At 39.0% G+C, this 23,905-nt stretch overlaps 1 protein-coding gene across 3 annotated transcripts in view; it reads right to left on the bottom strand.

The window, feature by feature from the left end:
- The window catches only part of CDH11 (cadherin 11), a 50,884-nt gene extending 27,245 nt beyond the window's left edge, over positions 1–23,639 (bottom strand). The window contains exons 1-6 of one of the 3 annotated variants that reach the window (XM_063109721.1): positions 23,412–23,639; positions 18,988–19,282; positions 16,386–16,505; positions 14,400–14,567; positions 10,733–10,920; positions 4,710–4,963 (exon numbers count right to left, since the gene is read on the bottom strand). In XM_063109721.1, the coding sequence (XP_062965791.1) occupies positions 4,710–4,963; positions 10,733–10,920; positions 14,400–14,567; positions 16,386–16,505; positions 18,988–19,282; positions 23,412–23,639 (1,253 nt within the window). Of the gene's footprint in view, positions 1–4,709; positions 4,964–10,732; positions 10,921–14,399; positions 14,568–16,385; positions 16,506–18,987; positions 19,283–23,411 lie in introns of those variants that run through there. The other 2 variants (XM_063109722.1, XM_063109723.1) reach the window with 2 other exon arrangements.
- Positions 23,640–23,905: the final 266 nt, after the last annotated feature.

Below are 23,905 nucleotides of genomic sequence, written 5' to 3'. Positions count from 1 at the left end.
GTGGAGCAGACAGTATAATAAACACAGAATTAGAATCAGGGAGAAAGATCTGCCTAGAGGTAGAGAATCTGGAGCATAAGCTCAATTCAATCATGGCATGGGTCAAAGCTCTGCAGGTGAGTGGGCATAGAGAGATGAAGGCCAAAGACAAAAAGCTGAGCCTTAGGGAGCCTCCAGTGCCTGGACAGGGATCAAAGACTGGAGAAGACATCAGGTATGGTGTTATCTGAGGCATGAAGAGGTTAGTGCCAAGGAAGCTAAGGGGAGAGAATATTTCAGGGAGAAAATGGTAAAAAAAAAAAAAAGAAAAAAAAAGAAAAAAAAATGTGTTTAATGCTACAGAGTCTGAGAAAAAAGATCTGCAAAATGTCCAAGCAGCTAAGATTTTGTGTGACTCTATAAGGCCTTACCTTTATGTCCAAGGACACAAATTCCCTTAAAGTTAAGGAGAAGGAATCAGGAAATAAGGTAGTGAGGGTAACAGGCCCATTCAATAAAAATCTTTGAATGTTCTTTCATTATCTGTCTAGCAATTCTAAGAACAGACCCATGTGTCAGGGAAGGGGGTTGGTTCAAGTGTGGTATTAAGCATCTTTGGATAATTATAGACATGGAGATTGCCTACATGCACAGAACAGCTACCATTGAAAATATGACCCTAATAACCAATTGCAGATGTGGTTCTGTGGAGACGATGAGGCGCAGAGGAAATGAGTGGTTGTTCCATGTATTTTTACGTCACTGCTCTTTTAAAAAGTTGCTAATGCACCTCAATATTCTAGGTCAGAAATAACTCCTTTAAAATTCACACACGGACATTTATAAGTAGTTTAAAGGTATTGCAAGGGTCTCCTGTCATTATGTAATATATCTCCCTGCACAGAGAGAACACGGTAATCAAACCTTCTCGGGAAATCTTTCCATTAGTGGCTGCTGGGTTAAAGTAAAAAGCTCAAAATGGATTCAAGGCAGATCTTAGCTAAAATCCAATCTCTAACACTGACTAGCCATGTGACTTTAGGGAAATCACATAACCCCTCTGGGCCTCAGTATTTCTATTTATTATATCCTACAGCAATCACAGCTTCAAAAGGTATCTATGAGGATTAACCTAAATAAATTGGATCAACAAGTTGTCTGGGTCTAAGAAGATGGATATTTTCTCTCTTTCTCCAGAAGGGATAATGTACAAAGATCCAAAGACAATTGAGCAACATTTATAATTGGAAATTCCTTCTGCTGTGCCTCCATTTTCTTTGATATAAATGGACAAACTCCATCGTCCATGGTAATTTTTTCTCATACTCTGATCTGTTTGCTTTTTATAGGTATCTGCCTTCCAAGGTAATTGGGAGCTCTCAGTGTGTGGCCAATAATGTTTGTTGAATAATTGTCTGAATAAGATGTCATCACCTCTATCATGCTTCATACTTTTTACACTCAAAAATTGTGAGCTTGAATCTCTAGCCAATGTGGGTGCAATTTTATTTAGCCATTAAGTAAATATTTATTAGACAACCACTATGGGCTGGGCATTCTGTTAGTGGAAACATGCAGTGATAAGCTAGAACAGGGGTCAGCAAACATGTTCCATAAAGTGCCAGCTAGACGATAGTTTAAGTGGTGCAGGACGTAGGGTCTCTGTCACAGCTACTCAGCACTGCCATCGAAGCATGCAAGCAGCCATAGATTATATGCAAGACAATGGCATGACTGTCTTCCAATAAAACTTTGTTTACAAAATAGATGATGAGAATAAAGTTGAAGAACTCACAGTTCCTGACTTCAAAACTTATTGCAAGCTATGTGGTGCTGTCATATGGGTAGGCATATAGATCAATGGAATGGAATTGAGAGTCCAGAAATAAACTCATACATCTATGATCAGTGTTTAACATGGGTGCCAAGAACATTCAATTGGAAAAGAATAGTCTTTTCAACAAATGATGCTGGGACAATTGGGTATCCACACGCAAAATAACAAATTTGGGTCCCTTCCTCACAATATGTATAAAAATTAGCTCAAAGTAGATCAAAGACCTAAATAAAAGAGCTAAAACCATAAAACTTCTTAAAAATATATAGGCATAGATATTTATGACCTTAGATTAGGCAATGATTTCTTAAATATGACACCTAAAAGTAGAAGTAACCAGTGGAAAAAATAAATAAATTGGAATTCATCAAAATTTAAAACTTTAGTGCTTCAAAGGACATGATCAAGACAGTGAAAAGACAACCCATGGAATGAGAAAAAAATATTTGTGAGTCATATATTTGATAAGGCCCTAGCATCCAGAACATATAAAGTACTGTTAGAACTCAACAACACAAAGATCACCCAATTACAAAATGGGCAAAGGATTTGAATAGACATTTCTCCCAGGAATATATACAAATGGCTCATAAGCCTATTGAAAGATGGTCAACATCACTAGTTGTTAGGGAAATACATATCAAAACCAGAGTGGCATTATCATTTTACACCCGCTAGGATACCTATCATCAAAAAACACAAGCAACAGCAAGTGTTGATGAGACTGTGGGAGGAACTGGAACCCTCATACACTGTTGGTGGGAATGTACAATGGTACAGCACTGTGGAAAATGGTTTGGCAGTTCCTCAGAAAGTTAAACACAGAGTTACTGCATACCTCAGCAATTCCACTCCTATGTATATACCCAAGAAAGAGGAAAACATAGGTTTGCACAAAACCTTGTGCAAGGATATTCATAGCAGCATTATCTATGATAGCCCGAAGTGAAAAAAAACCAAATGTTCGTTCAACTGATAAATGGATAAACAAAATATGGTATACCTATATAATGGAATGTCATTTAGCAATAAAAAGAAACCAAATACTGATATATTCTACAACATGGATGAACTTCAAAAATATGCTAAGTGAAAAAAAGCCCTGTCATATAAGGCCACTTATGTCTTATTCCATTTATATGAAATGTGCAGATTAGGCAAATGTGTAGAGACAAAATAGATTAGAGTTCACTGGGGGTTGGGGGAAATGAGGAATGAAGAATGACAGGCCAGCCAGCTGCCAAAAAAAAAAAAAACAAAACAGAGAGAGAGAGATAGAGACTGTTAAGAGATATGGAGTTTCTTGTTAGGGTAATGAAAATGTCTGGAATTAGACAGTGGTTATGGCTAAACAAAATTGTAAAATATACTAAAACTAAACTAAACACTGATGAATTACACTTGAAGGCCAAAACTTGTGCTTTACAATATGTAAATTTTTTTCTCAATAAAAAAGAAAGACAGAATGAAGCAGACGGTGGCTGGCTTTGGCCTGTGGGCTATAGTTAGTCGACCTCTGAACTAGACAGTCCCTAAGCCCTCTTTGAGTCTGCCATCTAGTGATGACTACACACAATGTAAGGTGTCACTGTGATGTAGCCTGGTGGGTGATCTGAGGTGGAAGCCCGTGGGAAGGACACCTGACCATCTCTAGAGAGCCCTGCAAGAACTCCTGGAGGAGATGACACCTAAGTGGGATGGAGAAAGTGAGTACAATGTAGCGAGTTGGAAAGGTAGAGAGTTCCACCCAGAAGAAAGAACACGTAAAAGACAGGGATTAGGAGAGGGCTGGAGTGCTGCAGAGAATGGGATTGAGGTGGAGGAGTTCGGAGACAATCCTTATATTTTTTTAAATAAAAGAGTTTAGATCATTCAGGAGGGGATAGGCAATGGGGAAAAATTCGATCATTGCTTTTTTTTATTGTTTGTCAACTGAGGGATGATGTGATGTTTGGATGTGTGTTTTATAAGGATCAATGTGCCTACAGGATTGATGACAGGTGAGAGACCAGAGGCAGGTAGACCATGAGGAGGCAGATGAAGGAACCCAGGCAAGAAAGGAATTAGGGGAGAGGCCAGGGAAAAATAAATGCCTGCCAGAATCTGGTCCTGGACAGGTTTCAGGCAACTATAAATTTCCACAGTATCAATGTCTTGTATCTGTGATTCAAGCCACTTCCCACACTCATTTCCATTACCCTTCTGTCTTTATCCTCAGCCTCATCAGTCATTAACTCTGGCTGGGGACAGCAGTAGGGAAGCAGGGTCCTGCATCACTTTTCTAAGTCATGAAGATACATTCATCACAATAAAAACACCCTAAATTTGTTTAGCTCTTCACAACCTTTCCAAAGTGCTCAGCAGCAGTGAGACAGAGCTTGCTTTCCCAGCCTCCTGATCACCAGCTGTGTCATTCTGGGCAAATCTCACACAGAGTTCCAATTTTCTCTCAGTTCAAAAGAGAACAATTCATATTACAAAAAAATTAGGAGGATAAATTAGATCATATATCTAACACATCTAGGAGAGTAACTAGAGCTCAGGAAGGTGTTCAATCAATTGTAATTACTATAATGATTTCACAATCATTATTTATACTTCACCACAGTTCCCTGAGGCAGATGGGCCCAGCTCAGGGTTATTTTACCCAGTAGATACTGCAAAATCGGCTCCAGAGAGAAATTACATAGTTCGAACAAAGCTATCTAAAAAGTTAGTAGCAGAGCTGAAGTGGAGCTCGTGTCCTCTAAATCTTAATCTTGTTTACATTCCATTGAACCTGATAAACTTGGACCCTTTCTGAAATTGAAGGATGTGTTTCCCGCAGGGCTTTCTCAGAACCTCTTGCCTCTAAAGATCCCCATCCAGGCTCTTAAAATAAATCTGTTTGTACCTTATCGGGCTGTTGGCAGCATCAGGGTCTTTGGCATGCACTCTCCCAACCACAGTGCCAGCAGCTGCATTTTCTTGGACCTCATGGATGTAACTTGGGGCCAAGAACATGGGGGGTTCATCAGCATCTTCTATTGCAATCTTGACCGTCACAGTGTCCTTGAAAGGTCCGTTGCTGATGAACTTCGGGTCGATGTGCACATTGGCTGCTTCTACCTTCAAGCTATATGCTCTTTTGGTTTCAAAATCTACAGGCTGGCAAGAATGAAGAGAAGATTGAAAACCAATTCTTTGAGAGAATAATGAAAGAGAAGGACCTGATTGTTTTATAGGCAAAGTGAATAGTTCCGCAAAGAAGGAAAATCAGTGTCTATTCAATATCCAATTACCTGAGCCATTTGGTCAGAAAATCAGACAAATCAATTGCTGAAACTTGGAATGTGCTTAATGGGTTCTAGGAGCATGACAAACACTGAAAGACCATATCGTCTAAGATGAACCTCATTCTATACAGCAACACTAAGGTTGCCGATATGAGTCACTAAAAATCACCTAAGAAAGAGAACTAAAACACTCCAAAAATAAATGTAGCCCATTCTGTAAAGCATTCGGAATCTTGGTAATATATACACCTACTGAATTTCAGCCAAAGAACACAGGAGTGTCTTGTTTAATGACTGCTGCCCACCTCACCCCACCCCTCACCCCTGCTGCACACACACATCTAGCTTAACCATACTGACAGCCTTATTTTTTTTTAAGTTTCTGATCATTTTGGCTTCTCAGTCTGGGATCCTCACCAACAGTGGCCCATAAGATGACTTAACGTGGTTTATGGGTAACTTTGGGAGGTGGGGTTGTTAAATGACATTAACTTACTTATCAACATCATTATTCTTTTTTCAATTCTTTGGATCCTGAACACACTAAGGAGAACATATCAGAATAGAACTAATTTTTAACATATATGCTGTGCTTCCCGATCTCCCTTATGAGAGACTATGACCAGAATGTATTGACGACGTTTTGTTTTGATTGCATCCATTTTTAGGTTACCATCTACTTATGGTAAGTCATAGGACAATGAGGATAATGTTCTCTTTCTAAATGAATGCATATATATCGAAAAATGGTCCATTTAAAGAAAAAAAACAATTATGAGCAGTAGAGATTTTACACTACAAGTAGTACAGATTTTTACACAGATATGAAAGGAAAAAAAAAATGAGGACGAGCATTTGAATGGCTGCAGTTACAGGGAAACTGATAAACACTTCCTAAGTCTAAATGAGAGGATATGCAGTGAATCAGTCTGCAAAGGGTGAAAAGCAGCATCGTAGCAGAGAAACAAGCCCTGATGCTTAGGGAACAGCTTCCTAATTAGCACTCTGGATGATGCTGAACTACCAAATGTTTGGAGAGAGTTTGATCTTTTAAGGCAAGCATCTGCCTGCCATGCTGTCATCATTTGCCTGGCAAACACTTATTTTGAATGAGAACATAATCACAGAGCTTAGTCCTGACCTAATTCCACAGAACTCTAAACCAAGGATGATCCCAGTTTCAGGAAGGTTAAACATATTCAACATCTTTGACTCTTTTTCTATCATTTTCCTACCTCCATCTCCCCAGAGTCAGGGAACTCTTTTCCTAAGTCTAAATCATCTCCCCATCTTTCTACCCACCTGGGACTCAGCAGTTCCTTATCCTTGGCTGGGTACTGAGCAGCGGAAAGGAATGACATTTAAAGGCTGAAGATATGAAATTGCTGCAACCTCCCAAAAATCCCCAAAATATCTGCATTTATTAGACAGAATTGGAAACTGGAACACAAAAGTTCTGAGACCAAGTGATTTGTAACCAGAAAAGGTGAAATCGTCTAATCTCAGTCTGTTGATGCCTCCAGAGCAGAGCCTTTTGAACTTGGTTTGGGCATATGCCTAAGGACCCAGAGCCATGTTCTCAAGGGCAAGCTCTGTGATGTGGAGAATAGGAGAGTCATGCTTTAGTCTTATGGATGCATTTCACATCCCAGCCTAGGCTCCCCAGGTCTTTGCAAAGGTTTGTTTAGAATGTTCTTTCCAAGTTTGGTGAGATTCAACTAAGTCTTCTGGTAGTCAGCACAAGCCCCATTGGTGTGTGAAGTCCTCTTCAACAACTGCAGGCAGATTTGTGTGGTCCCTTACTGCCTTTCTGCAGCCCTTCATTTCCCTCCCACTGCTCGATCTAGAACATCCCAAAGAAGTCTACTAAGTCTTGTTGGTCTTTGCTGATCTTTGCCTCCCCGGTTCCTGGGAACGACTGCACCAGGTGATCATATGCATCCCTCATTTTGACTGAATGAGGAGCAGAGCTAAGCATTTACCTGCGATTTATTTCCTTCCCCTTTCCAGAAAGGCTCTGAAGTAGTTTACCGTGTGAACATTTATATCCATGTTATGAGTAACTGAAATAAAGCTAAATGAGGCAACATGTTGCATAAGCCATAAAAACCTTAATACCCCCTAGTTTACTAATCCCACCTCTGGAAATTCTCCCCAAGGGATTAATTCAACAGAAAACGAAAACAAACAATATTCAAAAGTGTGTGATACTTATTTGTTAGATGTAATAGAGAGTTATATCTAATCTGAGGAAACATACACACAAAACACCAAATCCAACTGTGAGATTTTATTAAGGAAATAATGGTCCATCAATAGGATGGGGTGTTATGTACTCATTAAAAATGTTGATGTATATTATATAACAGCATGTAAAAGTTTATGATGTGACATTAAGTTAACAAATCAGATCACCCTATGATTGCCACCGTGTTAAATGTTATGTATTCAGATCTATATACATGTGGACAGAGAAGATAAAGAAAAAATCAGATATAAAAATCGTTTTATTAAAATGGGGATTATTCTAACTGTCTTATAATGCTGCTCTCACACTGCTTTACAAGGAGTTTATTTGGTTGGAAATAAATAGCTCAGAAACTGTGCTGGGATTTTGCTGCATTAGATGGGATTCCTACTTGATGAAGCGTGTTGCAGCGAACAGACTGGATTTTCCTCCCCACCTCTACCAAGCCACCTAAAAGACTCATTTTTATTTTACACTGGTTCTTCTTCAACTAACCACATAGGGAATATCTAAGTACTGCAAGGGTAGGTTCCTTTCCTCTTCTTCACCGTGGAACTCGAACACAGAGTCAGAACTCAAGAAATATCTGTTGTTTTCTAAACCATTCAATAGATGAATGACACCACCTACTAATTATTTCGTGAATTCTTCTCCTCCACTAACATCTCACCACAACTTCTGCCTTCTTTAGTTCTTTGTCATGTCTCCCTTGAATTCCAATCACAGTTTTTCAACTGGTCCAACTGTATCTATCTCAAGACTCAAGACTGAATGTTTCTTAATAATGCAGTTTCTTAAGCGTGTCCTGTTTTCACTGATGCGAGTCCTTCATGAACTCACTTTTTCTGCCTTTTTTTTCCCTTATCAATCCAGCAAATTTCTATTATCTTTTAAGACTCAGATCAATAGTTGACCCCCCCAAAGAAGTCATTCATGACCCATATTCATAGGTCTTATTACACTGTATTGCAGTTGGTTTTCAGCTGGGGAGTGATTCTGCTTCCAGTCATCCCGGAAACATCAGGAAATGTCTAGAGCTGTTTTTCATTATCACTACTGCTGGGTTGGGACGGAGTGCATGCTACTGACCTCCAGAGAGGAGAAACCTGGGATGATACCAAACAACCTACAATGCACAGAACAGCCCCTACGCCAAAGAATTATCATTCTTGAAATGCCAGCACTGTCAAGGCTAAAAAACTCCATTTTAATTGTCTTTTCACTGAACTATACCATTAAATTGTGATCTCCCTGTGGCCAGGACACTATCTCTTCAACTTTAGATTTCCAGCCTCTGGCAAAAGGCCTGCATAACAAATGGTAAATCAGTAACTATGGGAAAATGGGTGAATAAATTAAGAAATACATGAAAGTGCTGTATTAAAAATATTTTTAAAATAAGGAAATATTTCCATGATCTCTCCATACCCTTCAATGGTATTAAGGATTCATGTTTTTACTCTGTTAAATTCAAATCTGATTTTTTTTTTTCCTGGTGGATATTTGGAACGTTGTGTTAGAAATTTAAGCAAATGTTCTATTACTAATGAAATAACATCTTATATTGTTTTAAACCTAAACGTCAATGCTTTATAGAAGATTACTCTTTTGCCTGGAATAAACACACTGAATTGGGAGAAAATGTGCAAATTAATCATATGCATAGAGCTCATTTGCAACGTGTGATTTCCATTGGGGTGATTTAAATCTTTTAAGATTTTAGAGACACAGTGTGTGTATATGCCCTGAATACATTGAGAACAGGTGACAACCTTAGTGTAACCAACTACTCAATTACTCAAACAGCAAAGGATGAGAGGCAGGAAATGCTGATGTCAACATTCATATGTCAGTGTCAAGCAGGAGGGATAGTAATACTAATTAACAAAGGAAGCTGACAGCTCTAGTCTACACACAACTCACACAGCTACTTTTCCAGAGGCAAAACCAGAAGGAATGACTACCCCAGCCCCTGTGGCTGATAATTAGATTTCCTCAATCCCATCATTCATCTTCACTAGTGTAGACTTTCCCAACTATGCGAAGTTCACCCCAATTTCCATATCCTATATTTTCTTTATTCTTTTATGACAGAGTCACTCCAGGACTTCTCTTTGTTCTGTGCCCATAATATTTTCTCCAAACTCAACACACTTTTAAATGTTGTGAAAGATCAGCTTCTCCTCTCCCTGTACTGAAAGATTCCTCCCAGGATCGGTCCTCCCCCTCTTGAGCTACTAGCCCCTTTATTGACTCTTCAAATTAATTTCTTATCAGTGTTACAATCCAATCTTTTCCATCACACCAAGGAGCTTAATATTCATGCTACAAAATCAAGTTGAAAATGAATGCTTGATTAAAACCAAGGTAATCCCATCATCCAATTCAGATTTAATGCTTCATTCACTTTGATGATGGAGAGGTGTTGATTTCTCAAGTGGTAAATTGGGTGTAGGGGGAGGAACCATTTTAGAATATACTGTAACTGTTTCTTCACTTGAAAATGAATCTTATTTGGCTCTCCTTTATAAAGGCTTTCCTGTCCAGCTGTTTCCAGATTGTCTTGAGAGGGAAATTGTTACAAAATAATCTAGGTTTGAATTCCATGCCATGAATCATGAGCTGGGTCAAACCGCTTAATATCTGAGCCCCTGTCTCCTCAAAATTAAGTTGAGGTATCATTGCCCATTGGGATAATACTATTTACTTTATATGATATTTTTGTGATAAATAAAAGATGTTTGTAAGAGGCTCAGCTATGTCTGGCTAATGGTTAGTATTGTGTAAATGTTAGATTTAAAAAGAAAAGAAAAGAAAAGAAAAAAATAAAAAAACTCTTCTTCGTAATGAATTAACCCAGGGACATGTTTTTAATGCCAGCCTCACTGACTGTGAGGAAAAGTCCATTATTTTTCCTTCTCAAGGTTCAATTTTGAGAGAAAAAAGCAAGTAGAGGATTGGTTCAAGTTTCACACATGTTTCAGGAAGGCAGTGAGCCTTGAATGTTTGAAATAGAAAAAGTTCTGAACAGGCTATATTAATAGACTCAGTTTGACAGAGGTAAAGGCAGAACCTCACACATGCTTAGGGCTGCTTCTGCAATACCTAGATTTATCTAATTGTCGTTCCTTCCGTGCAACTGTGCCAAAACACACAAGAACGAGCCAGCAATCTCAGGCCTCATTGGCCTCTTTTGTCAGCTCCCTCTGCAGTAACAGAATAGAATACAGTTCTACTATCTCCCCAGAGCCCAGAGTGCTGGACTGCAAAGTCAGGTCAGCCCCCAGTTGTCCGTATTCTCATTTCTAAACCTTCAACTCCCTGTTTCTTGCAGTGTTGTCTTGGCAGGGCAGGCCACACTATGGACATATCTGACTCCTCGCCCTAACTTACCTTTTTTAGCTTCACCACGCCCTCCTGAGTTTCATAGTCCGTTGTGATTTCAAACAATTCCATGCCATCTCCGTCAACAATATTGTATGTGACTAAGCCATTCTCTCCAATGTCCGGGTCTTTAGCCTTCACTCGTCCTACTTCCTCCCCGGGCACGGCTGCTTCAGACACAGACATCTGGTATACGCCTAGAAAAAGAAGATATCTATTTTTATTTTCCTTTTTATTTGGCAGCTGTGAGACTTTAGATTTCATTGAATCCCAATAAATTTCTCAAAGGGTTTGAAATGGAACTTTCTATTGATTGAAAACATGAAAGAAGTGAATGGATGGTTGGAAGATCCCGGATGGCCTGCTTGTCAAAAGAATGTGTTCTATAAGGAATGATAAAACAGTATTGGGGTCCAAGGTGAAATGGAGGGGTCACCTGCCACATGTGAGGAAGAAAAACAATGCTTAGAAATATTTCCCATCAGGAAATGATGAAGAACCACACATGTTTCCACACATTTAAATAGCTAAGACTTCTTTTCATGTCTTTAGGATGGTCCCTGAGTTAATTCCAAGGCTCACTTACGGCACTGCCAAGTGCCCAGAAGAAAAAACCCTTCTCTGTCTAAAAGCCTTCAACAACTCTATATTTATTTTAAAATCAAAAGCAAAGTTTATCTTTCAAGGTCATGCACCTTCTAACTCTATTTGACTCTCTTACTTCCCATCCTTTGCCGCTTGGCCAAGCCCTTACCTCCTCTGGAAAGCTTCCCACTGGATGACCCTTCCATAAATATTTATTTAATATTTATTGGAAACCTAATGCATGCCAGGCACTGTCCTAGCCCCTGGAGACTTAGTAGTAAGCAAAACAGTTCCTTTCTTAATGAGGCACACTAAAGAGAAAGAACAAAAATGTATATATACTCTGATGTCATTACTGGGAAGCAGAAAAATAAAGCAGGGTAAGAGGTAGAGGGTCATAAGAGAGTGAGTGGGTGGTCGTGTGTGTAAGCGTATGATTGAGTGTGAGTGATTGCATTTGTGTGAATGTGTGAGCGAGTGATCAAGTGTATCTGAGTATGTTGTGCATGAGTGTGAGTGTGCATATGAATGTGTGAGATGTGTATTTGTGTGTGTTTGTTAATAAGTGCATGCATATGCTTGTGTTAAATATGTGTGGGTGAGAAGGAGAGAGAGATCGATTTTGAGTATGGTGGTTGGGGAAGACATACTTTAGAAAAGGCATCTGAACTTCTCAAAGGGACTGAGCAAGACAGTTGTGTGAATACCTGGGGGATAAAAATGACGGGCCCAGGTAATAGCAAATGGTAAAAACCCCAAGGTGGGAATGTCCCGAATACATGCAGAACAGCATGAGCACAAGTGTGGCTGGAGCCACCTGGTGAGAGGTAAGCGTATGGAGGTAGGTAGGGGCCCTAAAAAAAAGGCATTGTAGGAGATGGAAAAGACTATGGGTTTTGTTTAAATTCGGGTAAGCCACTGGAAGGTTTTTAGCAGGGGAGGGAGATTTGATATTATCTTATTTGCATTTTTACATTTAAAAAATACTCTGTTCAAGACACAGTATAGAGAAGCAAGGGTTGGAATTTCCTCTACCACTTCCAAGCTAAGTGGTCTTGGGTGAGTTACTTAACCTCTTTATGTTTTAGTTTCCCTTTTATAGACTTATCAGTTCCAGTACTCTGTCTATATGTATCTATATTATTTGGCTTTGAATACTTTTGGTGTGGTCTCATATTCACCTAAATCTCACCAAGCCCTCCATATTAGAGGACAAGTGGGAGGTGGGAGTATTTCTTTGTAGATAATTACTGATTTATACAAAGGTTTAAAATAATATGTCATAAGTTAATTTCTTCAAATCTCATTCAAGTTCATGGTGGTGAAGCTTGTATAACTAGTGCAGTAGTAATGTAACTTCTTCATAGGATGGTCTGTGACCAGGGACATTAAGGGCTGCCTGCTAATAATCCTGCATTGCATTTTTCTTCTAGCACACCACACAGTTTTACAGAGTGGATAACGGAGCATGCAACTTCTAGAATGTTACACGAGCCTTAAGCTTACTAAGGATGCTGAACCTTGTGCCTGACCATGCGAAGTAGTCTTTCCTCATCTTTTCTGGGACCCTATGAGAACTGATAATTGCCTTGTCATCTTCTATCTCAATGTTTACCCCATGTAGATTATTGTCTTTAGATTCCTTTGAGTAACCATGGAATCTTGATGGGGCCTTGTTCTCTCATTTGTAAAAAGTGTCATTTCTCTAGTAATAAATTCACAGGTTCCAATGAGAAAGACACTTTCACAGTGAACCCTTTATGCACTAGAAGCACAAGCATCATTATGATCATACCGTACCTATACATGCACAAACAGATTTGTGTTCAAATTCTGGCTTTGCCACATTTCCAGGGCAACTTATTGTACTTTCCCTGGAAGCCAGTCTTATCTGTAAATTGTAGGCTCTTGTAGAAATTTACAATAGTAGTGACTATTCATTAAGTGATGATAGTTTTTATTATAGTTATTAATAACAACCTTTCAAAATCATTTTCTTTTAATTCCCTCAGCAATCCTATAAATTTTGTGGAATGACCATAATCCCCCACATAACAATGGCTAACATTTGTTGGCAACTTATGTCAGGTGTCATTCTAAGATTTTACACTAGCTCATTTAGTCCTAATAGTAATCCAATTACTTAGGTATTGTGGAAGACTGCATTTTCCAAAAATGTCCCAAATAATATCTCCCATCCCACATGCTTTTCCCTCACGATGACTTTGACAGTGCTTCCATCGCAAGATGCGGTCTACATGAGCTCCACTTAAATTTGGGCAGCCTTAAGACTATAATGGTAATGATGCTATGCAGCTTTGGAAGCTACTTTACAAAAGGTAACACTGTTTTTGCCTGGTGCCCCTGGGTCTCCTGCTTTCAGAACCAAGCCACAGAGAGGCTCAGATGGAAAGGAACCAACATTCAACATGAACTCACCAGCCATGTGAGTGAGCAATCTTGGAAGTGGGTCTTCCAGCCCCAGTAGAGCTGTGCCCGGCTGGTGCTGTGGGGAACAGACAAGTTGTCCCTTCCAACCCTTGCCCAAATTGAAGACTTATGACAGAAATAAATGATTATTACTGTCTCAAACCACTAAGGTTTTGGGCAATTTGTTACATGTAAATGATACCTGATACAGGCACTGTTATATCCAGGTTATAAATGAGGACACTGAGACAGGGAAAGCTTAATTAATTACTAGATTGCATCACTAGTACCCAGTAAAGTAATGAGCAAACAGATTTTCTGTTTCCGGGGATACAGAAATTCTTTTTTGGTACCTGGTCAGTACAGAGAACCAAATCCTTGACCTTGGTGTTACAAGGCCACTCTCTACCAGCTGAGCTAACTGGCCAGCCCCTAGGTCACAGAATTTTCTATGTCTCCTCTTTTTCCCACAACCTCTATTCCACCTAAGTTTTGTTGTTGTTGTTGTCATCTTCTTTTGTTGTTTGCAAAAATGATATAAAGAGCCTCCAGTTTTCTAGATTTTTCTTTTTTAAAGCTGAGTAAAGCAGGAATGGGTCAGAGAAGACAGACAGCTGGCTGTGGCACCATTGAAAAGCGAAAGCCAAGCCCATCTACTTACTCTGTGGAAACTTTGGTGGGTTGTCATTGACATCAGTCAGTGTGATCATCACTTTGGTTGTCCCTGAGAGTCCGCCCATGTGTCCACCCATGTCCTTGGCCTGGATCACCACGTGGTACTCCTCCTTGGCTTCCCTGTCCATGTTGGGAAGGGCTGTTCTGATGATACCTGGACAGGAGAGCAGGAAACATCACAGCCATTCATTGATAACAACATTAGAGCAATAAAAAAGTTCTAGGCACTGGTGAAGCAAAGATGAATAAAACACTCAATGTCCTCTAAGCAGAATCATTTCAACATGATAATTATAACACAAAGCAACCATACCTGAAGCATGTCTTTTTAAGCAAATCGTAAAAATTACTAATATAACATTAATTTTTGATTTATATGTTTCATTGCACATGCAAGTAATAATCTCACTCTTTTCAGGTATAAATATCCTACAGATTGAAATATTTGAGTGCCCGTTTGATGGATATCCATGAACAAACCCTTATTTTCAGACTTTCAGCAGAATCTTTCGAAAGTTTCCTACGTGCAATTCTTAGAAACATTTCTATGGCCCATATGAAATTTAAAATAGGAGGCATTTATTTCATGCAACACATTAAAATATTAATGTTAATTTTCAAAAAGTGAACCAAATGGGTTAAAAACATACATGATGCTTATACAAATACTGTCTTCTGTAACCTATCATTGACAGCAGTGGTAACTTAATGATCAAATTCTAAATGATCCCTGGGCACTGGCAGATGATTTGCATCTCCCTTAACTCATGCTCACTTAAATCTCTAGGGAACAGGTGGAAACTTTTTCTTTCTGTAGATATGGTAACGCTTATATGAGAAAAATAAAGAGAGCACTGTGGAAGCCTTAGTCTTTATTGCTCCCTTACTCCCTGATGTTTGTATGTTGCTGAGCAACACCCTGGAACTCACTGGGCCTCATGTCCTTATCGTTAAATAATTTAATTTGGTAGGTTTAAATTGGTGGTTCCTAACCATAAGTCCCTGAGGCAAAGAAGGCTGCAATTTTTAACATCTCAAAATTCTAGATGAAATCCTGCATTTATCTTTGGTTAACCCGGAAGGACTAATGGCAAATGCCTTTGATGAAATAATAGCAAGTAACTCCATAAGTTGTGTTATGAAGCAAGGTGGCTGCAAATAAATGAATACACCAGTAAGTGGAAATTATATCAAGTAAATGAGCAATATAGCTATTTGGTAGACTACGTATACACATATACACAAGTGCACACACATATTTGATAAATTTTAACTGTAACAATAAGTGAAGATTATTTACAAACATCTTTCAGAAATATGGGATATACTGTGAAAAAAGAAAGGGTCTTTGAAATAATATTGTGGACTAGCAGTTTCGTAGGATTTTAGTATTTATTCTAGTTGAGAGTCAAATATTTATCAATGAAATTAAACATTTTAGTTTGGGTTTTGGTGGTTATATTTATTCACTTTTTTGGTTTGCTCTTTGATTTTTATATGAAATTTGCAAAACCTTCCTTCTGTCCATTGGGAATCTATCAGCACGTCAGAAGAGACTGGGGATGTGCTGCCTCCTAAACATACTTGAATACTAACTCCCACCTCTAACACTCCCAACCCTGCACAGCAGTTTTCAAAGCACGGTTTGAAAGCTGCCAGTTTTTATACCAGGCTCCAAGTTCTACATTGTCTTCATTGGAATCCACAGTTCAAGATCATTCTGACATTAAAGTTGAATTTTAAGATTAGATTTGTTCCTGTGACATTGCAAATTATGTTCAGAAACAATAACAAATGTTTCATTGGATGCTAACTATATGCCAGGCACATGTGTGGTATCTAATCATCACACTAACCCTGAAAGGTGGTCTTTTTTTATATTTCAGAAAACTGAGAATCAAATAGGTTTAGTGAGCTGGCCTGGACTCCTTATTCACAATGTGTCACAAATCATGGAGACATTCCATAGTACCTGTCTGTGCTTCCACTGAAAAGTAGGGTTGTCCTTCGAGGATACTGTACACTAACTTGGCGCTATTTCCATAGGTGGGGTCATCTGCATCTGAGGCTGTCACCTGGATGACCGATGTTCCTTAAAAGTGGAATAAATTAATTAGCAACATCCCCTCAGCTTTTCAAATTGTATTCTCGTTTACAAAGCCTCATTTTTAAATTAAATCCTGAGGAGAGCCCCACAATTATTCACCATTTTCTCATTTTCTTGCAGTTGAGATGCAAAACAATCTTCCTTCCTTCCTTCTTTTTTAAATTCTCAGTTTAAAAATAAACTTTCTATATTCATAGTACATCCTGCTATACTTGGTAGTTAAAATAATAATATGAAAATTATTGCAAAAACATTCTCAGACCCATGCAGTTGAAATGCTCAGTATATCAAATAATTAAATAAAAATCTTCCCAAAGAGTACAATGAATGATAATTAATGATGAACTGTTTTTTTTATGAAAAGACAGAGTGCAATCTTCCATCTGTAGCAGAGCAATAAATACATTGTTTTATTGTTGATTTGCATGTAATAAAATTGCTGCTAATATTACATTTTAATTAATTTATGGCTATAAATATTATGCAGAATGTTGTTTCCTACCGGCATGAAAATTTGCAACTTCCCACCCCTAACGGTCTGGTAGCCATATAACAGAAACCACTACTAGACATCAGTGAGATCTAAGGCAAACATTCATGGATCAGAATGAAGGGAAATCAGGAAATTAAAAAAAGATGGGGTTCTGTTTTTCCAAAAAAAAAAAAAAAAAAAAAAAATCTTTGTTTCTTACAGGTCACAAGTAACAAGAATCTGGGGCATGGCATGTCGGGTTTCAGAGTGGGGAGAAAGAGCTGGAAGGAAAAAAATGGCAATTACTGAATTTCTCTGTGCCGGTTATTGTTTGGGGCACATTCCATGGGTTCTGTCAGCATCCCTCTACTGGACATTTCTTACATCCACTGTACATTTGAGAAATTGGATGTGAAAGGCATGAAGTTTTGTAAAGTTCATTTCACAAAGTTGGTTATTGCCAGAGTCTGGAGTCTAACCCCAATCACGCACGCAACAAAACCCAAGTTCTTTCCATGACATTTTCAGCAGAAGCGCAAGGTTCATACGTGGGAGGCAAGGGAGCCCGTTAACCCAGCCTCTGACTACACTTCAATTTACAGGGTTGTCAGTGATCTTCACATGATGTAAAAGCAAAGCTCGTTTTTTTCTAATTAGTGTTATTCTTAAACATCGACCAGCCCCCAAAGCTGAGAGCAATGCAAATTCCCCCCGGATTATCCTTTCTAATGACTGACCTTCCCACCCACTCCTCCACACCCACCACTCAGTTCCTGACGCTGCTGATCCCTATTTATAGGTTTATTTGATGTTTGTTGTGTCTCATTAAAATTTGCACAGGAATACTGAGAGACTAAAGGACTGGGCAGAGGAAAGGGAAAAGAACAAAGTGGAAAACGGCTCAGCCTCTATTTAGAAAGTATGAGAAGAGCTTGACTTTACCTGGAGGAGGAGGAGGACAGTATTTTCTAGCATAAGAGGCTCTATATGCACCGTGATAAAATCTTTGGGTACTAGGATCACGTCTAACTTTCCTGAGTAGATGGATTCCTATTTGGTGCTTGATTTTCTCATCTGTAAAAAGGGCAGTTTATCCCTGATATCCTTAAATTCATTTGAGCTCGAAACCTCTGACTTCTCTAACAAGATTCACTGCCTGATCACAATAGTTCTGCTCACTGTCTGAAAGACAAAACTTTCTTAATATAAGGCATTTTTCTCAAAAAACCACAACTATGTGCACTCTACAAAGCCAAACAAAGTTATTGCCAGGAGAAGGTGGCTATTGGAAGAAATCCTTCAGAAAATTAGCCTTTAGCAATGCAGTGTATCTTCAAGCAGGTTGAAAAGACATACCGACTTCTGAATTAATAGATAGTGACATAATGTTTTGGTTAAATGTGCGTTCCAGATCCACTTAATAGCTCAGATGACCCTATATAAATTAGTTAACCTGTTTCTAGCTTGGATTTAGAATTTGTAAAATATGGCAAATTGGACCTCCTTCATTGCAAAGATTAATGACTGCAGCAATTAAGTGAAATAGTTCATGTAAATCATTGATTAGCATGGTACCTACATGCAATGCATATTACTACTTACTATTACTTATTAAACATCAATATGCCCTAGTGACTGGATGCATATATAATTCTATAAGACATTGTTATTCCCATTTTACAGAGAAGGAAACTGAGACTAAGAGAACAGATTAAGTCATACAGCTGACAAGCACAAAGGCCAGAAATACCCAGATTCCTGTTCCTCCCACTTTTCCTCTCTTCCTCATATATTATAAGTTTAGATTTCAAAACCTCAAGTCTATTTTAAATATTTGAAGTTCAGCTACACAAATGAAATCGTTTTCATTACTTATTTTGCCAAAGAAGATACAGCATAAGTTCTACGTCCTGATTTGGGAGAACAGGTGTCAGCCCTCCCACCCGCAGAGATGCCAGGCCTGGAGATGGAGCAGGCCTCCCCCACTCTACGCACCCACATTGGACCTCTCAGGCACGTTGGCATGATAGGTCTCATGCAGGAACTCCGGAGGGTTGTCATTAATGTCCTGGACCTTGACGATGAATTCCGACGGCGGCTCCAGTGGCCGATTAGTGTCTCTGTCCACTGCCTGAGCCATTAGCGTGTACTGGGCTCTCTCCTCTCGGTCCAATGTCTTGGTGGCATGAATGTTCCCTGACTTGTCATCAATCACAAAAATGGTTCCGGCTCCTTCACCTGAGAGAATGTATTTAATGTTCCCATCACCAGAGTCAATATCGGAATGAAGCTAGGAAAAGAGAAATCAAGATTTGTAATTCCATGAGGGATGTCAAGGAGAGATTGAGACTCTCAAGCTGTTTGTTATAATACACTTCTCTCTCACACACACACACAGAGGGAGATGTTCTCACCTCCACTTTACAACTGAAGAAATAGAATCTTAGAGAAGGTCATTGCCTTGGCCAAGGTCACGCAGCTGGGAAACAGTGAAGCCAGGGTTTAAACATCTTTTTTTTTTTTACTTCTAAGATCCATGCTTTTCCTCCCCCCCATCCCCATATATGAGGTGCTTCAAAAAGTTCACAGATTCATATTATCTTTCAATTCTATTTTTCTGCAAACTTTGTGAAGTACCCTGGTAAACACATACACACAAAATACATACACATATGCATGGATGGTAATAGTTATTTTGAAATATATATATGATTTTTTAAAAAAAATACAAGCAAACATGTATGCAATAAGCAAGTCTTCCTTTCAGTTCTGACTCCCATTCCTTTGTTTTCCCCACTCAGAGACCACCATCGTTACCAGTTCCTTGTGAAGTCTCTATGAGATATTCTATCCTATGCACACGCAAGAATCTCGATACTGATACATATGAGTCCTAGTTTATTCTTACACACTAAAGTGCCATAGTGCACACATTACTCTTCAGCTCGCCATTTTCCTATAACAATAAATTCAGGTGGCTCTTTCACATTTGTACAAATAAATCTACCTTATCCTGCAGATGTTGTAATCATTTCTTTTAGCAGTCCTTTTCCTAAGGACAGGTAGGATGTTTCCAGGCTTTTGTAACTAAACAATTCAATTGTCAACTGATCAAACCTCTCCAGAAGAGGCGCTGTGTGGCATCCAGAGTGTGAGGACTGGAGATGTGACCTGCCTGGGGGAAACACCCAATCTCACCATAAAGAATGAAGTGGGTGGGATGGGTTGATATATATGTAATCCCTTAGATCCTAGAAAGGACCTTAAGTATCCTTGAGTTTTTCCCTTCCTTGACAAGGCCTAGAGACAATATGGTATTGGCCCAAATCCATATTTGTCAGAATCAATAAATCATCCAAGTCTCTTAAATACCATTCCTGTATCTTTCTGCCCCGACTCTGCTCTGTGTTTGGTAACATAGAACTACCCAAAGACCACATCTGATTTTCCTGTAGCTATAAGCTCATACACCCTTATTCAACCTTAAATTCTGCAACTATCATTTTAATATGAGTTCCACCATCATCATTATACCATTTTTGAGAAAAGATAAGCACTATTTCTACTGTTTTCATGGGCTCCAAGAGTAGCAAAGTAGAGAAAAAGCCTTATCTACTATGTTAAGGAAAATCCATTATAAACTAAAAAACTTTATTTAAATGGCATTTAAAATAATTATTATTATTATTATTGTCATTTAATATTAATAACATCGATACTGAAAATTCCATTTTAATAGTATTATTATTAATGTAATTTTAATTGCTATTTTGAAACCGAGGTCTAGAAAGCTTGCTCAGATTCACAAAGCAAGATTGCATATGTTGCTTTTCAAAATTTTTGTATTGTTTCAATTTCCCAGAAGATATCTAATTGATTTGTAGTGCTTCAGTAAAACACCAAATATTTCAGCTCACGGGATATCTTCAGGTACAAATTACAAATATCGTGTTGGTTTTAGTCCACAGTGTTCCTCAGGGAAAAAAGGAAAGCATATTTTTCTTCAGAATTTGCTATTCATAACAAGCTTTGTGTTGTCATGAATTTATGGCTAACACATTTCTTAAGAATAAGGCGGTTTGTGAGTGAAATATGAAGTTATTTGATGGCCTACAATAGATAGAATTGTCCCAATTTCTATATAAGTTTCCTCAATGAAGGCCACAAGGGCAGTATTTGGCAAGTTTCTTGAGAATTAAACAGATATATTTCATGACCAGCCAAATAAATGAAAATTTTACAAAACATACTCCTTGTGGGTTTTATTTTCATTTTTTTTGGATTTGAGAATTGAATCTAAATTTCTTTTTTCTCTCACCATCAAAGATGATCTATACAGTAGACAATGATATTTGCTAGGTTCCACACACACAAAAAAACGTTTTGGGAAATCACTCAGTGCTATGAAGGGATCCAGCCGCTGAAGTGCATTTACTAACTCTGAGGACTGATGACCTCCCTCTCTGCACAGGGCACCATGACACAGACTGTATTCCCTAAAAGAAATCGGAAAGTCTATGGTTTACCAAATTCAACTTTTTCAAGGCATCTTAAAACATCCAACCTTGAAAATCAAATGCAATGTTGTTCGGAAAAAAGTCATCTATGTATTTCTCCTTTTACAGGGAACTAGCTCTCGGCACTATTTCAAAAGGAAGATTCACAGGATCCAACCACTTTCTTTTTTATCTCATCCAACCTAAAATCTGATTCACTCTCATGGGCTTTGCTTTTGAAGATCACATATTACAAATGATGCTAGGTTTCTCCTTCCTGCCCCCCCCCCCCCCCGCTTTTCCTATATTCCCCTTTAGTCAGCATAACAACTGCTTGCTTCACAGAGATGCTACAACAGCTCTCCAGGTCCTGTCTCTTATGTGACCTCCCACCCTGACACGCACACTGTTCCCCACTGAGAAGGTCCCCAAGGCAGAAGATTTTATTTCCTCAGAACGACTCCCACACAGCTGTCCACGTTGTTCAAGCTACACAGCCCCTGCCATGGCTGAAGTCTTTTCTTCCTCTCTGGGCACACAGCCCGCCTCCTCTACTTAGGGAATTCTATGTGCCAACTATTTCCCTGTGTTTCCATTTCCCAAGTCTACTTCCACATCTTTCCATTTTGGGTATAAATGAATGAAATCCCTTTGGTACATCTTTTCGAGAAGACATGTTCCCAACCCTAAACAATATTATTGAGACTATGACATGAGCCTCCTTCAAGTATGTCAATTATGTAAATACGGAGTGCAGTTCTCATGTTAAGGAACAAGTAAGATAACTTTGTTGGAATCCATGTTACTCAGAAATAAGCACTCCTCAAATCTACTCTTGCCCCTTTTCCCTTTTACTGAATTAACCTTGCTCGTTTTTCAGGTCACAAGTTATTATCATGGTCTCCATGAAACCTCCCTCATTTCTTCCAAACATTGCCATGTAAATCTGTAGTCACTTGTATTGAATTCATTATCCTAGCTCTCGTTTTAGTTTTTTTCATTTTTTCTTTTTTTTAATTGCATAAGTAAGTGTCCCTTTTCCCCCTATGCTCTGAACTCTTTGAAGCCAGGGACTGTGTTAATCTAATTTACATCTGCCTAGCACTGCACCTGCAAATAGTAGGGTTTCATTTCTTATGCATATAAACACGTATATCCTTGTAACTAATGTCACTATTATCTTAAAGATTCTTACATGTTCTACCCCAAATAGAAGTGGGAAGTTAGTTTTTCAAACAAATTTTGGACTGTCTTTCTACATTTCCACTTTTTTGGAGGTGATACACACACAATTCAGAATCTAAGTAGTGCTAAGAACCTGAAGCCATCCCACCGGATTTTACCATCCCTAAGGCAAAGGGAAAAAAAACACAAAAACAAAAACACCCATCCTTATAACACACATTCATTCATCTCTTCAAAACCTGGCTTAGTACCAGGACCTGGGGACACAAAGAAAACACTGTCTCTGATAGAGACTAGCTTGGAGTCTAGCGAGGGTGACAGACAAAAAATAGGTATAATAAAAAAAAAAAAGTTATGATAAATATAGTACGGAGGGTTGTAAGAAGACAATGGAGAGATGTCCAAGTTGGGGTTAGGGTGTGGTCAGGGAAATGCCCTCATTTGGACAATGGTTAAATAAATTATGGTCATTTTCATACAGTAGACTATTAAGCAGTCATTAAAAATGGAGTTTTATGGTGTAACATTAAGTAGTGGAAAACAGATAAGTCCTCCACGTGGACAAGTTTATGAATTGAAAAAAAAAAAAGGCTGGAAAGATATATGCACAATGATTTGTGGTTTATACTGATGGTAGACCATTAGTGAGTTACCTCTTCGACTTTTATTTTTTTGGCCATGAACCACTATTCCAGTGGTGGAGAGAGATGAATACACATTGAATGAAAGCAGCCTTACCCTACCCACGAGCACGGGGTCAGGCCCGGTATATTCCTCTATCACGAAGAACTGGTTCCAGACCCAGCCCCTCTTGGAGCGCTGTAGCACCTGCCCCTCCTTGCCCTTCTCATGGTGCCCGTGGAAGGAGGGCCGCAGGTGGCTCCGCCGCTCCATGGCAAAGGCCTGGCTGTGGCACAGCATGCCCAGGCACACCAGGGCGGCTTGTAAACAGTAGTTCTCCTTCATTTTTTGGTTACGTGGTAGGCACAGGAGAATGCGGCTGTCACCCCTTCTGCCAACCCTGTGGCGGTCTTCCCGATGGTGGCTTCCCGGACGTGTCACACCGACCTCCTTTGGAATGGAATGTCCCCACTGGCTGAGCACATCACGTCAGGGCTGCGCACTTCCCCAGTTGGCTTCTGCAAGAAGAGGGAGAGGTTAGACTAGCTGCAGGCTCCATCCCCACTTCAATTCCATTCATTCAACATGTAGGTTTGTGTGTCAGTTTCACC

Source organism: Cynocephalus volans, chromosome 10 (genome assembly GCF_027409185.1).
Source record: "Cynocephalus volans isolate mCynVol1 chromosome 10, mCynVol1.pri, whole genome shotgun sequence".
NCBI classification, from domain to species: domain Eukaryota; kingdom Metazoa; phylum Chordata; class Mammalia; order Dermoptera; family Cynocephalidae; genus Cynocephalus; species Cynocephalus volans.
The sequence above is the reverse complement of the archived record's forward strand: the minus strand, read 5'-3'. Positions and strand labels throughout refer to the sequence as shown.